At 47.2% G+C, this 15,281-nt stretch overlaps 1 protein-coding gene across 4 annotated transcripts in view; it reads right to left on the bottom strand.

Moving 5' to 3' along the window:
- DGCR2 (DiGeorge syndrome critical region gene 2) overlaps window positions 1–15,281 on the bottom strand; it is a 91,634-nt gene that overhangs the window by 33,651 nt on the left and 42,702 nt on the right. For 2 of the 4 annotated variants that reach the window (XM_044243735.1, XM_044243737.1), the window contains 2 exons: window positions 2,836–2,961; window positions 241–460 (listed from right to left, as the gene is read on the bottom strand). In XM_044243735.1, the coding sequence (XP_044099670.1) occupies window positions 241–460; window positions 2,836–2,961 (346 nt within the window). The remainder of the gene's footprint in view (window positions 1–240; window positions 461–2,835; window positions 2,962–15,281) is intronic. The other 2 variants (XM_044243736.1, XM_044243738.1) reach the window with 1 other exon arrangement.

Here is a 15,281-nt window from a genome sequence, read left to right as displayed (position 1 = left end):
AAGGGGGCACAACAAGGCAGCTCATCCCTGCCCCTCTAAGAGCTCCCAGCATCATCCTGATGCCTGATCCAAACCCCAGATCTCTATTTGTTTCCAGTGGATGGAGCTGCCCTTCCCTAGATACCGGCCAGCTAAGCTTGAGGAGTATCATGGGTGGCCAGAGGCCACATTCTTAGTGAGCATCCTGCTTTCGGGGAAGCAGCCTGACCTCAGGCCTTGGGTCTCCATCCCAGGACTCACTTGTGCTGGTCCTGCCATGCGAAGCTCCGCTCTGGCTGGTCCCATTCCTGGGCCAGGACGAAGCGCAACTCCTGGTCAGTGGAGAAGGTGGCAAGGGAGCCGTTCACGCGCTGGCAGGTCTGCGCCGCGTCCCAGTAGTTCTCTCCGCTCAGGTAGACCCGATAACAGCTCGCTGTGCCCTCATAGTGGTGCCACCCTGTCGGGCACTTCCCTAGGAAACATGAAGGACGGGAGGGGAGTTGTCCCCTAAATTAGGATCCTCACTCCAAAATGCAATGAGATACGCTGCATGTGAGGTCAGAAATCACCCCAGGAAAAATGAGGCTCAAGAAGCAAGCTCTGCTATGAAATGCAAGTTTCTCAAAGACACAGATTCAGCCCAAGGCACAAGCACATGCAGGGACTCAACTGATTTCTGTAAGGCCTTTGATTTACTTGGCAGGAAAGACTGGCTGTCCAGTGCAGTTCATTAAAGTAGATTTCATTCTCGGGTGAAATGTAGTTGACAAATGACCAGCTCCCCATGCCTGCTCACTGCAAGCCTGGCGGGGGCGAGCAGAAAGGCTCCCTGCCCACACTGCTCCCACTACCCCAACACCTGGCTCTCTGGCCACTCCGCCAGCAAGCCCACTGCCTCCCAAGCCCAGTCCTTGGCCCTCATTTTCTCTTCAGAAGGGTATTGGCCAGCACTCCCCTAAAACAGAAATGTAGGGGATGAGCACTACAAGTGCACTGGGATCAAAGGACTGGCCCCTGCCACCCACAGACAAGAAACCGAGGCCCAGTATTTATGCAGCAGGCAAAAGCAGAGTAGCCAGTGGGGGCCTGCATCTCCCTGAGCGGGGGCAGCCCAGCCCAGATGTCTCCTCACCAGGTGGGCCCACCCCCCGGCCGGGAAGACTCCTGCTAGACTGTGTGGCTGGCCTCATGTAAGCTCTGTGACCCATTCCACAGGATCTATAACCTTCAAATGCTGCAGCACCTACCTCCTAAGCACACATTGATGAATAATAATTTTTAACAAAGCCAGCTGTTAACAGAACCCAACTTTTTAATGCATCTACGTCCTGTGGACCTGGTAAAACTTCCGCAAGATGGATGCTCATGTTTTTACTGTTTAGAGCCTATACGTGTAACTTATTAACAAAGGTACAGAGATTCCAAGAGGGGAAATGGCAGCTCTGGCCTGGAGCCAAGGAGGCCGGCCACAGCTGTGCTGCAGTGTGAAGAGGGGAACAGCGCCACCTGCCCATTGAGGAGGACCCGCTCACATACTGCTGTGCGTGCACGAAGGCCCGTCACTGTGGACCAGGAGCCAGGCCTGAGCTCATCCCTGCTTGGAAGGTGCACGGGGTGCACAGCATATCCCTGCTGAGTGTGTGGCATGGGCTGGAGGGGCAGGGGATCCCCAGGGGAGGCTTACTATGGTTCTGAAGCTCCCACACATGATGTGTCCCACCTGCCACACCCCGTCCAGGTACGTTCCGCCTTGTCTCCAGGCAGAGGTGATGCCAGAGGCCCAGCTTCCAGCCCAGGCTCCTCACCCACCACCCTGGGATGGGTCCAGAGGGAAGCAGGGGTGGCAGCTGGCAGTGGGGAGCAACGGAAGGAGGGAACATTACTTTTTATTGGCTCAACTTTTTTTAATCATTTGAAATGTGTGGAATTATTAACCTCAGTAGCATCAGTACCTGTTCTAAAAAAACAGCTAAGTAATGAAAAGGGCAATGTGTGGGCTGGGACTCCACAGGACTGAGTCCCCCGTTGGCTACATGACCTTGGGTGGGCTGACCTCTCAGAGCCTCGGTTTCTTCAACTACCAAGCTTGCCCAGTGTCCCTTCAACTACAACAATCTTTGCAGTTCACAGCTATTATGGATCAAGGCCAAGCACAGCATCAGGGTAAGGCGGGGGGCGGCTGATACCAGCTCTGCAGCTCGTTCAGGCCCGGTCAGGCAACCCAGGTGCCAGGCGGGGTCTGAGGTCTGAGATACCCCCCTGGTGCTGAGTGTCCATGTGTGTGTGGCAGGTTGGGGGGTAGGTATTATCATAGCCAACAGCTTCCTAGGCCCCGCAGGAGACACGTCACATGGCAGTTCCTCCTGTCTTGGTATACTGTACCTATGTATGTCACTACACCTGTCCGCTTACGACGGGGTGGTTTTGGTGTGGATTTTCGATCTTTCAACCTTCTTTAATCATGTAATGCTCCTTTAAAAATCTTAATGTCATGGGAGTTCATTAAATAATTAGTCTCTTCAAAAACGGTTTGACAAAGATAGAACCTCCCCTCCCCGTCAGCTGGACCTGATCTCTGGGAGCCTATTACTTCATCTACCAAAAAGCAGCTGACTTATGGAAACAAGCAGCCCAGTTCCAGAGCTGGGTTCGCATCATGGCTTCACCACTCAGAGGCTGGGGTGACCTGGGATGGGTCACCGTGCAGCCTCGGTCATCAAAGGAGGCAGACAGCCTGACAGCTTTGAGGGGCCATTTCTGGAGGCCAACCCCTCGTCCGGCTGAGCGGCCCTGATAGCCAGGGGCCGCACGGGGCCACAAGGCGTAAGTCCCAGACAGGGCAGGTCTGCAACTTACTGCTGAAACGCACGGGCTGCGCCACATTCACCGCGTGGAAGTGCTTGGGGTCGCTGCCTCGGGCCCGGCCCGGCCGCGGATCCACAGCCTCCTTCCCATGGTAAGGACGGGACTCCCCAGTCACTTCTGAAAGCAAGAAGAGAAATGGGCTGTCAGCGCAGCTCACGCAGCAGTGAGGCACATGGCCACGCAGGACTCTCTGTGGCCGGTGCCAAACAAAAGCACAACATAGTCAGCCTCCTCGGGGCTGGGAAAACCAGGTCGAGCGGAAGGCAGCACACAGTCTAGTTACTCAGAAACCTTGCTGCTCAGGCCCAATGGGTCACATGTGCTCCCTACAGAAATTATTCTTCATTTTTTTAGTACTATTATGGAAAGAGGTCTCTCCTTCATTGCATTTTCTAATGGGCTGCTAGCACAGCACAGGGCTAGTCATTCCTGCAGCAAATCCCTCAGCAGCCTTGGTTCCCTGGCACGGGGTGGGTTAGAGTCTCTCCAAAGGCCAGGCCGCTCCTTGTACTCCAACTGCCTAGGAGCCTCCCGTAAGCATGGAGGGGGAAGCTCTGTGTGACACCGTCCTCTGCACTACCCGCACTGGGCCTGAGTTGCTGGCTGAGGCCTTGCCTGCAGGTTCCTCTCAGTGCCCCAAGGCCAGGGCCTTCTGACATTCTTGCATGGCTCTTGGGCACCTGGCCCATGCCCCGCTGTGCAGATGGCCTCCAGCACAGTTAGAAGTGTGAACAGGAAGCTGAAGATGAGGCAGACTTCTAGTTTCATGGATCATGATCTGATAGCAATTCCTAAGCTAGTGCTTCCACAGTCTCTCTGTAGAGTTCTCCAACCCTGAGAGCACCACTATCCTCCCTCTCGAAGGTGAAGGGTGATGCGGGGACGTGATGTAATGTACCCGAGGCACGGGACACAGCCAGGGGCAATGTCCCATCCAGGCCGCCCTCCTCCCTCCTCTGCCTGCATGGGAGCATCTCAGTGCACAGTGAGGACACCTGGTACAAAGTCATGCCAGACAGCGGTGACCTTGGTCTGCAGGGCAGCAAACAGAAGGAGGCGGCTCTGCTTCCCCAAGGCCATGTCCAGCAGGCCTGAGGCAGATGACATGGGCACATAGCATGGCGGGTGGGTTTGTGGGAGACCTGGCTCCACAGTGCTCCGCTAGATGGAAGCTTCGCCAGCTATCTGATCCTGCTCGTGTCGTAGACTCTAACACTGTTTTCATTTCAAAAATAATCTGTATTTTCCCTCATTGTAAAGTAACAAATCATGCACGTGAAATAATAGAAACACAGAAGTCTGAAAAGCCAAAACATAAACCACTACTATGCTCAGTCTGCTGCCCTTCCAGTCTTTTTTTCTGTACAAATCCCTAAAAATACCGGGATCACATCACTCTATTTTATGATATGCTTTGTAAGCTTGACCAGAAGCGGCCTTCCATATTCTCAAATGCACTTAAGAACACCACTTTTAATGGCCGCAGAACATTTTGTGAATGGATTTAGTTATCATAATCCCCTATGGTTAGAACTTTAGGTTGTTTGCATTTTGTCATTACCCTATAAAAGACTGCTTAGAACAACCTGTACAAACATCTCTGGGTGTGCTCCTCCTCGTTTCCTTCTGAGATCCTGGGCAGGCCACAAGCCCTAGCAACTCTGGCTCCTTCCATTATTCAGTACAGTATTAACATAGCCCCCACCCAGGCAGGTGATGTGGCTCAGGGGCCATCCGGTTATAAACCACTCTAAAAATATAAAATGTGCTACCAATGAAACTCAATTCAAGGCAAGACCTTAAAGGAGAAGCACATTCAAGGCCTTCGGTGCAACCTCACCGCCAACACGACGACCTCACTGCGGTCACCTGTGTGTGCTGCAGCTGCTCTCTTCAGGACCCAGGTGCCCCATCCCCACCGCCTGAGCATTGCCACTCCTGGCAGGAGACTGGCAGCTCTGACACAGGGCAGTGCTACAATGGGCATCCCCTTCCCACCCCAATCCTGAGGAGGCAGGCAGAGGAGTGGGGAGACACACACTGAGGGCTGGCAGACCAGAGACAAGGAGGGCTTCCCAGCAGAGGGCACAGCTTAGGCAAAGGCCAAAGGGAGACACATTTGGGACAAGCTCGAGGACAGGTTTGGGTGTGGTGAACACATTTCCCTACACCTGAACCTCATGTGTCCCTCTGTCTGCTCCAACCAGCAAGACCTGTGATTCTACTTTGGGTTTTGGCCTCTGCCCCAGACCCAGCACAGCAGCACCTGGTAGAGGGCCGGCCCAGCTGTTCACAGAGACAAATGAAATCTGCAAGAGAGACAAGGTAAGAGTGTGTGCTACCGGGGTCTGGATGCCGGCTGACTGTGGAGGGTACATGGGGCAATAAGGCAGAACAGCTCAGGGAAGACAGCAGAAAGCCAAGTAGTGAAGAGGGAAGCCACTTTGCACTGAGCAGGCTTCTCTGGTGGCTCAGGTGGCAATTCTGAGCCCTTCTCTTTTCCATTATTTCTCTTCAGAGCCAAACGTCCCCACCCATGCCTCCCCCTCATCACTCATTTGTTCAGTGCCACCATGGGAACCCACTGGCACAGACCAGGGACTTCCGAGTGTCCTGGGGACCAAGAGAAGCAGGAATGGGTGCAAATGGAGAAGAGACAGAGTTCACTGGCGTAGCACCCCTACAGGCCCCTTAGGAGCACCTCTGACAACACCAAATCTTCTGCAGCTCACAGCATTTTCCCTTAGGGCCAGTTGGTGGGTGTGAGCTGATATCCCAAGAACCGGTTTCAGGATGCAGACACCCCAAAGCAACTCTCCTGTTCCTCTCCCTCCCTTTCCTGTTCAATCTCAGTGTGTCAGGCACTGTTCTAGGCAGGGGAATATAGTAATGAGTGAAACAGCAGACAATCCTGTCCTCCCTTAGTGAGGCCCTCGGCCTTCCTTCTCTTCCACTCAGCAAGTGGCGGTGGGCACACCTACACCCTGTGACTGGGAAGGGAAGAGTGAGCGTGGACACCACAGGCTGCTGTGTATTCTGCTCTCTTCAGGCATCCTTGCCAAGACTTCAGAGTAACTTTGGCCACCAAAGACGGATGGAGTGTATGGAAGGAGACATGAAGCAAGGAGCAGCCAACATGGTTGAGTTGGTACTAAAAAAATGGAGGGAAGGGGAAATGTCTTATAGATGGGAAAGCAGGCTCTGAAGTGTTATAAGGCTTGCTTCGTGAACAAGTAATAGGAGACATGAGCCTTCCATTTTCTCCAGGTCCACTGGACCCGGGCCTCCTCCCACCTCACAGCATGTCCACCAGAGGCCTGTTTCCGGCCATCTTCCCAAGCTGTGTGCTGGGGCTGGGGTGGGAGGGTACTGGGGAGGGTTAGAGCTCAGGGCAGTGAGTGACCTCTTGCTCCACGAGGGGCACCCAGCATGCCAGGTTTTCTGCTTTTACACCACAGGCCTCATAGGGAGAGCTGCGGGGAGGGGGGATGAGGCAGAGGAGAGCCTTAAGTCCAACAAGAAAACTGAGTCAGGTCAGAGCGGCATGCTTGCTTCCCCACTTTATTATTTGCAAATAAAGGACAAAATGCAAGTGATTCTTTTTTGTGTTTCTAAGATTGTATAACTTGTCCAAATACAGTATCAGGGTCCAGATGAGCTTGTAACCTCTCCAAATAAAGGGCAAGACAGACTGGTACTTCTTCAGCACTCCAAGTGGTCAGAATGCATGTCACTTTCCTTCCATACACCAAAACAGGCTTAGACTCATGGTCAAAAATCAGATGTAAGTAACGCTTGCTTACCAAAAGAGGATTTCTAACAAGTGAGAACCTGAAAATAAAAATTTTGAGTGGTAATTCCATTATGTTGTACATTCTTTACCCTGATTCTCCCCCCACCCCCGCCCCAGTCACAGCCAGGGTCATGGAGCTTATTAAGAATCTCAATGAGGCGGGATGCCTGGGTGGCTCAGGTCATGATCCCACCATCCTCGGATCAGGCCCCAAGTTGGGCTCCCTGCTCAGTAGGGAGTCTGCTTCTCCCTCTCCCTCTGCTCTTCTACCTGCTTGTGCTCGCTCTCATTCTCTCTTTCTCCCTCTCGAATAAATAAAAAATATTTAAAAAAAAAAAAAAAGGAGTATCACTGAGGCCAGGGGCGCATGGGTGGCTCAGTCATTGTCTGCCTTCGGCTCAGGTCATGATCCCAGAGTCCTGGGATCGAGCCCCACATCAGGCATGAGCCTTCCATTTTCCTGTTTCTCCCTTTCCCACTCCCCCTGCTTGTGTTCTTGCTCTCATTGTCTCTCTGTCAAATAAATACATAAGTAAGTAAAATCTCTATATATATACTAAAAAAAATCTCACTGTGACTAAAGGTTTGCTAGTTCGGCCAAGTCCCAGGACTGCCACCTTCGTCTTCATTCTACCAAGGTTTTGAGACCTATCTTCTGAAATAACAAATCAGCACTTTTGCTTTCTCCTTTATACCTATGTGGGCAATATGTAACTCACCACAGAGAATAACTGTAAAGATACAGCCCTGTCAGTTCCAAGCTCAAAATCTGCTTGCCTCCCGCTTCAAGGGTCCACAAATGTCTCAGGCACAAGTTCACAGAGGAAATGCCTTACCTTCCATTAAGGCTGGTGACAGAAGCTGAAGCTGTCAGAGAGTCCTGTGACACACTCAAGATGTGGCCTTGGGTCTCAACTGCCAGCAGAGATATGACAGAAGCAGAATGACCTGGTAGGAATCTTCACCCAAGGTATGTGATATATTGATTCTTCATTTTTACGTACATATATCACAAAATGAAATAGAAACGTGTCTCCCCTCCTCCCACCCCCTGCTCCTAACCCCCATAAAGACATCTTTTTTACTCATTTCTTCTGATAGTTCGTCCATATTTCTAAATAATAGGTTGACCCAGCTATTTCCAGTTTTACCAATTTTGAATGTTGTCCACTGACTTAATGTTAGGATGGGTACAGATTTAGATCATATGCACTCTTGCCCACCTTCCTAACAGAGCAGAATTTTGTAATTAAAATTTGTAGAATAATATAATAATGTACAAGTGTTCTTCACTTGTGAGCCAGAAAGCATACTAGGTATTTCAATTCTTCACAACCTTCCTTTCTCCTGGAATTAACATGTGCATTAATTTTTAAATTTGCTTAGCTTTTGGTATATCTACTGCTATTCCTCCTAGTTGCTAAAGCAAGTAACAATGGCTAGCCATAAAAATGTTAAACACTTGAAACATCACATCAGAATCTCCTGGCACCACTCCTCCCTGGGAAGGTCCTCCCCTACTTCCTACCTTCTAGCACAGGCTGAATAAGCTGCTGTCTGGGCTGGGGCATGGCTGTAATCCTGGGGTCCATTTGCTGTCCTCCTGTACTGGGCCCGCTTTCTCGGACCCCAGGCTACCTTCTTTTCTACTTTACTGCCTCCTTTAGAAGACACATCTTCCTAAGAAAGGGCAGGGCGTCTTTTCTGATTCTGTCCATATCTGAAAATGTCTTTATTCCATTCTCATGCAATAGGTTCCTCTGGATGTAAAAATCCCAGGTTGATAACATTTCTGGAGCTTCTATTAGAGATATCCAATTCAACGAACATATTCATCCACCTCTAGTCTTTCCTGAAACTCCTAATTAAAACAAAAGTAATGGAATTTTTTTTTAAAAGATTTATTTTTTTTTTAAAGATTTTATTTATTTATTTGAGAGAGAGAGACAGTGAGAGAGAGCATGAGCGAGGAGAAGGTCAGAGAGCGAAGCAGACTCCCCATGGAGCTGGGAGCCCGATGCGGGACTCGATCCCGGGACTCCAGGATCACGCCCTGAGCCGGAGGCAGTCGTCCAACCAACTGAGCCACCCAGGCTTTGACAGAAAGAGATCACAAGTAGATGAAGAGGCAGGCAGAGAGAGAGATAGAGGGAAGCAGGCTCCCCGCCGAGCAGAGAGCCTGACGCGGAACTCGATCCCAGGACCCCGAGATCATGACCTGAGCCGAAGGCAGCGGCCTAACCCACTGAGCCACCCAGGAGCCCCAAGTAATGGAATTTTTAAAAAGGCATAGTCACAGGGATAAACAGAACAGAAAAGAAGATGGCAAAGTTGTAAAAACTGGAAAACAGAAGGAACAATTAGCTTACAGAAGGCAACCGTACATCATAATTTGCCTGGGGATGATCTTGGTTTATGCCAGTTTTCCCAGTATCCTATCCAGTTTATTAGCATTTGTCAGTCTTAAGACTGACTTATTTTAGAAGCAAATCACTCAATTTATTTGAGCCCAGAAAGCTAAATCCTAGGGTAACAGATGAAAAGTAAGGCACCGGGCGCCTGGGTGGCTCAGGGGGTTAAGCCGCTGCCTTCGGCTCAGGTCATGATCTCAGGGTCCTGGGATCGAGTCCCGCATCGGGCTCTCTGCTCAGCAGGGAGCCTGCTTCCCTTCCTCTCTCTCTGCCTGCCTCTCTGCCTACTTGTGATCTCTCTCTGTCAATAAACAAAATCTTTAAAAAAAAAAAAAGTAAGGCACCTATATACTATACTTGCATTAAAATAAAAAAAAAGAACAAAAAGGAATCTGGCAGTATTTAGCAAAACTACATATACACTGACCCTTTGACTCAGCAATCCTGTACTTAAGAATTTACAGTGAAGGTACATCTCCAACAATTCGAAGGGGGGAAACGTGTATAAAGTTATTTATTATGGCATTATATTTAATAGCAAACTAATGAGAATAACCTGAAGGCTCATCCATAGGAGGACTAGTTAAATATAAGTATGGTAGGGCGCCTGCGTGGCTCAGTGAGTTGAAGCCTCTGCCTGCGGCTCAGGTCATGATCCCAGAGTCCTGGGATCAAGCCCCACATTGGGCTCTCTGCTCAGCAGGGAGCCTGCTTCCCTTTCTCTCTCTGCCTGTCTCTCTGCCTGCTTGTGATCTGTCTGTCAAATAAATAAATAAATAATCTTGAAAAAAAAACCCATTAAAAAAAAAAATATATATATATATATATATAAGCATGGTATGTTCCTAGGCTGGAGTGCAACACAGTTGTAAAAAAGAATGAAAAAGATCTTTATGAATAAATATAGTGACTTTATGGTATTTTGTTAAATTAAAAAAGAGAAAAATGGGTGCCTTGGCAGCTTAGTCAATTAAGCATCTGACTCTTGATTTTGGATCAAGTCCCGCATAGGCTCCTTACTCAGTGGGGAGCCTGCTTCCCCCTCTTCTTGTCTCCTCTCTCTGACAAACAAAACAAAACAAGAACTCAAGAAAGATAAGCCAATCAAATTACTTACCTATAGCATGTGAGTAGGAACAGGGCAAAGGGAGAAGGAGAGGAAAGAGAAGTTTTTTGTTTTTTGTTTTTTTAAGATTTTATTTATTTATTTGACAGACAGGAACCACAAGTAGGCAGAGGCAGGAAGAGAAAGAGGAGGAAGCAGGCTCCCCACTGAGCAGAGAGCCCGATGCGGGACTCGGTTTCAGGACCCTGGGATCATGACCCGAGCCGAAAGCAGAACCCCACTAAGCCACCCAGGCGCCCCAAGATTTTCTTTTTTTTTGTAGGCTCTATGCCCAATGTGGGGCCTGAACTCATGACCCCAACATCAAGAGTCACAAGGTTTACCAACTGAGCAAGCCAAGTGCCCCTGCTAACTTTTAAATATATGTTTTTATACAGTTACAACTTCTGAATCTTACTTACATTTTATATATCCTAAAAATAAGTAAGTCAGTTACACAACCTTGTGAATATACTTAAAAATGTGAAATTGTGTATTTTAAAGTGGTGAATTTTATGGCAAACGAATTATATCTCAATACAAAAACATTAAAAATAAATCAATAAGATGAGAAGGCAAAGTCCTAAAACTGAATACAAAATGGATAAAATGTTAACACAGTCACCCCAAAGAAAACAAGGAATGAATGCTAGTTGACTTTTGACTTGAGAACTGACCTCACACCCCATCAGTGGGAAGCAGCCTAATAACATTTAACAAAGTACAAAAACATCCTGGAATTTACCTAGTAGATGAGTTCTTGGTAGTGGTACAGGAATAGTAATTCCAAAACTACAAGTATTTTAGGACTGGCCAAATGGACACATATATACAAGGTGTTGGGAACCACAGTTCTTACTATGGGAAAAAGAAGATAAAAATATGAGATGGGAGTAAGAGAGGAAGAACTTGAGTATAGATTAGAATTGGAGGTATGAATAAATAGGGGCTTAGCGGGGCGCCTGGGTGGCTCAGTCAGTTAAGTGTCTGCCTTTGGGTCAGGTCATGATCTCTGGGTCCTGGGATGGAGTCCCACATTGGGCTCCCTGCTCAGGAGGGAGCCTGCTTCTTCCTCTCTCTGCCTCCTCCCCGCTGCCTATGCGCATTCTCTCTCTCTCCCCCACCAACAAATAAATAAATAAGATCTTAAAAAAAAAAAAGATAGATGAAGTATTTAGAGGTAAAATGTCATAGTATCATTAATATACTCTCCAAGGGTTCAGGAAAAAACACATAAAGAAAGCAACTGTAGCAAACTGCTATGGATAGGTGAATGCAGCTAAAGGCAATATAAACACTCATGTACCTTTTCTACAGACTTGAAATTTCTCATATTGAAGGTAAGGAGTAGAAGGGAGCTGACAAACCCAGATCTCATCCTCTGTACTTGGTTTGCTCAGGCAACCCTGTCTCTCCTTCACCCCTGCAGAAGATGGGTGACTTACTGAAGACAGGGTCAAACAGGTGTCTCTTGGTTGAGGGACACCAGTTCAACTGAAAGTCAGGGTTCTGTACTTAGTTGGGGAAGGCAGAGTCTCAAGTCCCTCCTTCCAGAACCCCAGCCTCCGAGAAGCCCGGAACATTCCTCTATGGAAAAATCTGGCCAGCGCGGGGCGCCTGGGTGGCTCAGTGGGTTGAAGCTCTGCCTTCAGCACGGGTCATGATCTCGGGGTCCTGGGATCGAGCCCTGCATCCTGCTCTCTGCACAGCAGGGAGCCTGCTTCCCCCCACACCACGTCTGCCTCTCTGCTTAATTGTGATCTCTGTCAAATGAATAAAATCTTAAAAAAAAAAAAAAATCTGGCCAGCCCAAGAAAAAGGTCCCCAAGGGGAGGATACCCCCAGTGAAACAATCCAGCTGGTTCACTGTCCATGGAGGCCCACAAGCACAGAGCTTCCAGCTACACACAGCAGACAGGCAAGGCCCACCAACCTCTGCCGAGCCTGCAAATGAAAAACACCACACCACAGAGGAAACAATACAGAAGGAATGCCTATAGGACACTTAACAAAAACATGCCATTATGGGAGCCTGGGTGGCTCAGAGGGTTAAGCCTCTGCCTTCAGCTCAGGTCATAGTCTCAGGGTCCTGGAATCAAGGCCCGCATTGGGCTCTCTGCTCAGTGGGGAGCTTGATTCCTCCTCTCTCTCTGCCTGCCTCTCTGCCTACTTGTGATCTCTCTCTCTGTCAAATAAATAAAATCTTAAAAAAAAAAAAAAAACACACGCCATTAACATACTCAAAGTGAGAGACAATACTGTATCCATAAAACAAGAATGGGATGCTATTAAAAAGGAACATAATAACAGACACCATTAACCCCTCCCACCCAAAGAAAAATATCCACTAGAAATGCAACTTGAGGGCGCCTGGGTGGCTCAGTGGGTTAAGCCACTGCCTTCGGCTCAGGTCATGATCTCAGGGTCCTGGGATCGAGGCCCGCATCGGGCTCTCTGCTCAGCAGGGAGCCTGCTTCCTCCTCTCTCTCTGCCTGCCTCTCTGCCTGCTTGTGATCTCGCTCTGTCAAATAAATAAATAAAATCTTAAAAAAAAAAAGAAATGCAACATGATGGCAAAAATGAAAATCTGTTAAAAGATATGGTACAAGTAGAAACTTCCTTAAAGTAAGATATTATTTTTTAAAAAACATTTTAATTATTTATTTGACAGAGAGAGAGATCACAAGTAGGCAGAGGCAGGCAGAGAGAGGGGGGAAAGCAGGCTCCCTGCTGAGCAGAGAACCTGATGCAGGGATCGATCCCAGGAGCCTGAGATCATGACCTGAGCCGAAGGCAGAGGCTTTAACCCACTGAGCCACCCAGGTGTCCTGAAATGAAACTTCCTTAAAGTAAAACAAAATGACAAAGAGATGGAGAACTAGAGACTGAAAAAACTGGAGATCAGTCCAAGAGCTTCAACTTCCAGTAACACATCTAAAAAGAGACAAGATAAATGGAAGAGAAAAAAAAAATCTAGTGTGTTCTTTCCTTAAACCAAGAGGCATGAGTTCCTAAGATGAAAAGATCTGCTAAGCGGCTAGCACAATATATCAAAAGATACTCAAAATTTCCAGAACAAAAACAGGTTTCATTCAAAGAACCAGAATTACAGCATCGGCAATGTTGAAAGCTCATAAAAATGGAGAAAGATCTTCCAAACTGTAAGGGAAAGTTATTTCTAGCTAGTAATTCTAAATTCAGCTAAATCTGTATCATGTGTGAGGGTGAAATAAAGGAATTTTCAAACATGTAAGCAAGGAACTAAAAACTTTTATCTCCATGTTCCTTTTCTGCAGAAGTTATTAAAGACAGCAGTATATTACTTAAATGAGGGGAAAAAAACAAAACAGGAAACTGAAAAACAAAGGATCTAACATGAGAGAGAGAGAGAGAGAGAGAAAGAGACACAGGCAGACAAGTGTGGACAGACATGAGGGAGAAACCTGCTGATTCACCCATGCTGATGGTGAAGGGAAAACCCAGGGAAGGTGGGCAGCAGGCCCTGTCAGCACTAAGCCAACAGGTGAAGTCAGGTGGCTCTGGGGAAGGAGACTGCAAAATCACTCCAGCAGAATAAAATGGGAGATGTAAAACTGAGGGGAAATCAGGAGATCTATCCTCCTAAGGACTTTTTTTTTTTTTTTTAAATGTAAATCTACAGCCACTTTGACAAACCATTTGGCCATTTCTTAAAAAGTAAAACATAAATTTACAATATGACCTGGAAATCCCACTCCCATGTACTTTCCAAGATAAATGAAAGCCTATGTCCCCTTGAAAACTCGTAAAGTTCATAGCAGCTTTACTCACAAAAGTGGAAGCAACTCAAATGCTCATCAAAGTGAAAGAGTAAACAAAATGTGGCATAAGCCACGGAATGGAAAATCTGCTGTGGAAAGGAACAAACCACTGACAGAGCCTGCAAATGGATGAGCCTCAAAGACATGATGCCACGTGGAAGAAGCCAGACACAAAAGAAGGCATATGGTATGATTCCCTTTATAGGAAATGTCCAGAAGTCTGCAAGTCTGTAAGATGAAGAAAATAGATTAGTGGTTGCCTGGGACTGGCGGAGGGAACAAGGAATGACTACAAATGGACACAGGATCTTTGGGGGGCAAGAGACATGCTCTAAAGTTGCAGAACTCTTTTTTAAATTTCACAAAAATCATAGACTTGTATGCTTTTAAAAGTCAGAAATTTTATGGTACATAAAACTACATCTTTTTTTTTTTTTTTTTGAGATTTTATTTATTTATTTGACAGAGATCACAGAGAGCCAGTCAGAGAGAGAGGAGGAAGCAGGCTCCCTGCTGAGCAGAGAGCCCGATGTGGGACTTGATCCCAGAACCCTGGGATCATGACCTGAGCCGAAGGCAGAGACTTTAACCCACTAAGCCACCCAGGCGCCCCCATAAAATTGCATCTTAATAAAGGTGTTAAAAACCTGAAAGTCTTACTTAAGACACATAAAACGTTTTCTTTAAAGTACATATATAGGCTTTGTTAAAAAGTAAAACAAAAAGAAAACTACATGGATGGACCTTGAAAATATTATGCCAATTGAGAGAAACTAGACACGAAATACTGCATATTGTATGACTCCATTTCTATAAAATGTGAAGTGTCAAATCCACAGGAACAGAAAGTGAGTGAGTGGCTGCCAGGGGGCTAAGGCTTGAGAGAAAATGGGAGAGTGCCTGCTGATGGACACAGGGTTTTATTCTGTGGTGACAAGAAAGTTCTACACTTGGGGTGATGATTCTGAAAATGTTCTAAAAACCACCAAAAACTGTATTTACCAAGCAAATTCTACAGTATGTGAATCATACCTCAATAAAGTTATCAAAACAAAAAGATGATGATGACAATGTTCAATTCTGGCTTAAGACAAAATGTCCAGCAAAAAGGAAATGAAATCCCCCTCCATGCCCTGCCAAGAGCAGCAAGGACGGAGCAAGAACTCTGGGAGTGAGAAGACAAAGGGGAAAGTGTCAGCCACCTTGTTCAGGAAAAATCAACAGAAAATGCCCCAAACCATGGCATTTAGAGACCCACAGATAAATGCTAAGTGAAATCAATAGTTAAAGTAATCTCAAGTATTTGCTTCTGAGAAGTGGGAAATGGG

Source organism: Neovison vison, chromosome 3 (assembly GCF_020171115.1).
Source record: "Neovison vison isolate M4711 chromosome 3, ASM_NN_V1, whole genome shotgun sequence".
NCBI classification, from domain to species: Eukaryota; Metazoa; Chordata; class Mammalia; order Carnivora; family Mustelidae; genus Neogale; species Neogale vison.
This window is presented reverse-complemented; position numbering and strand designations above follow the sequence as displayed.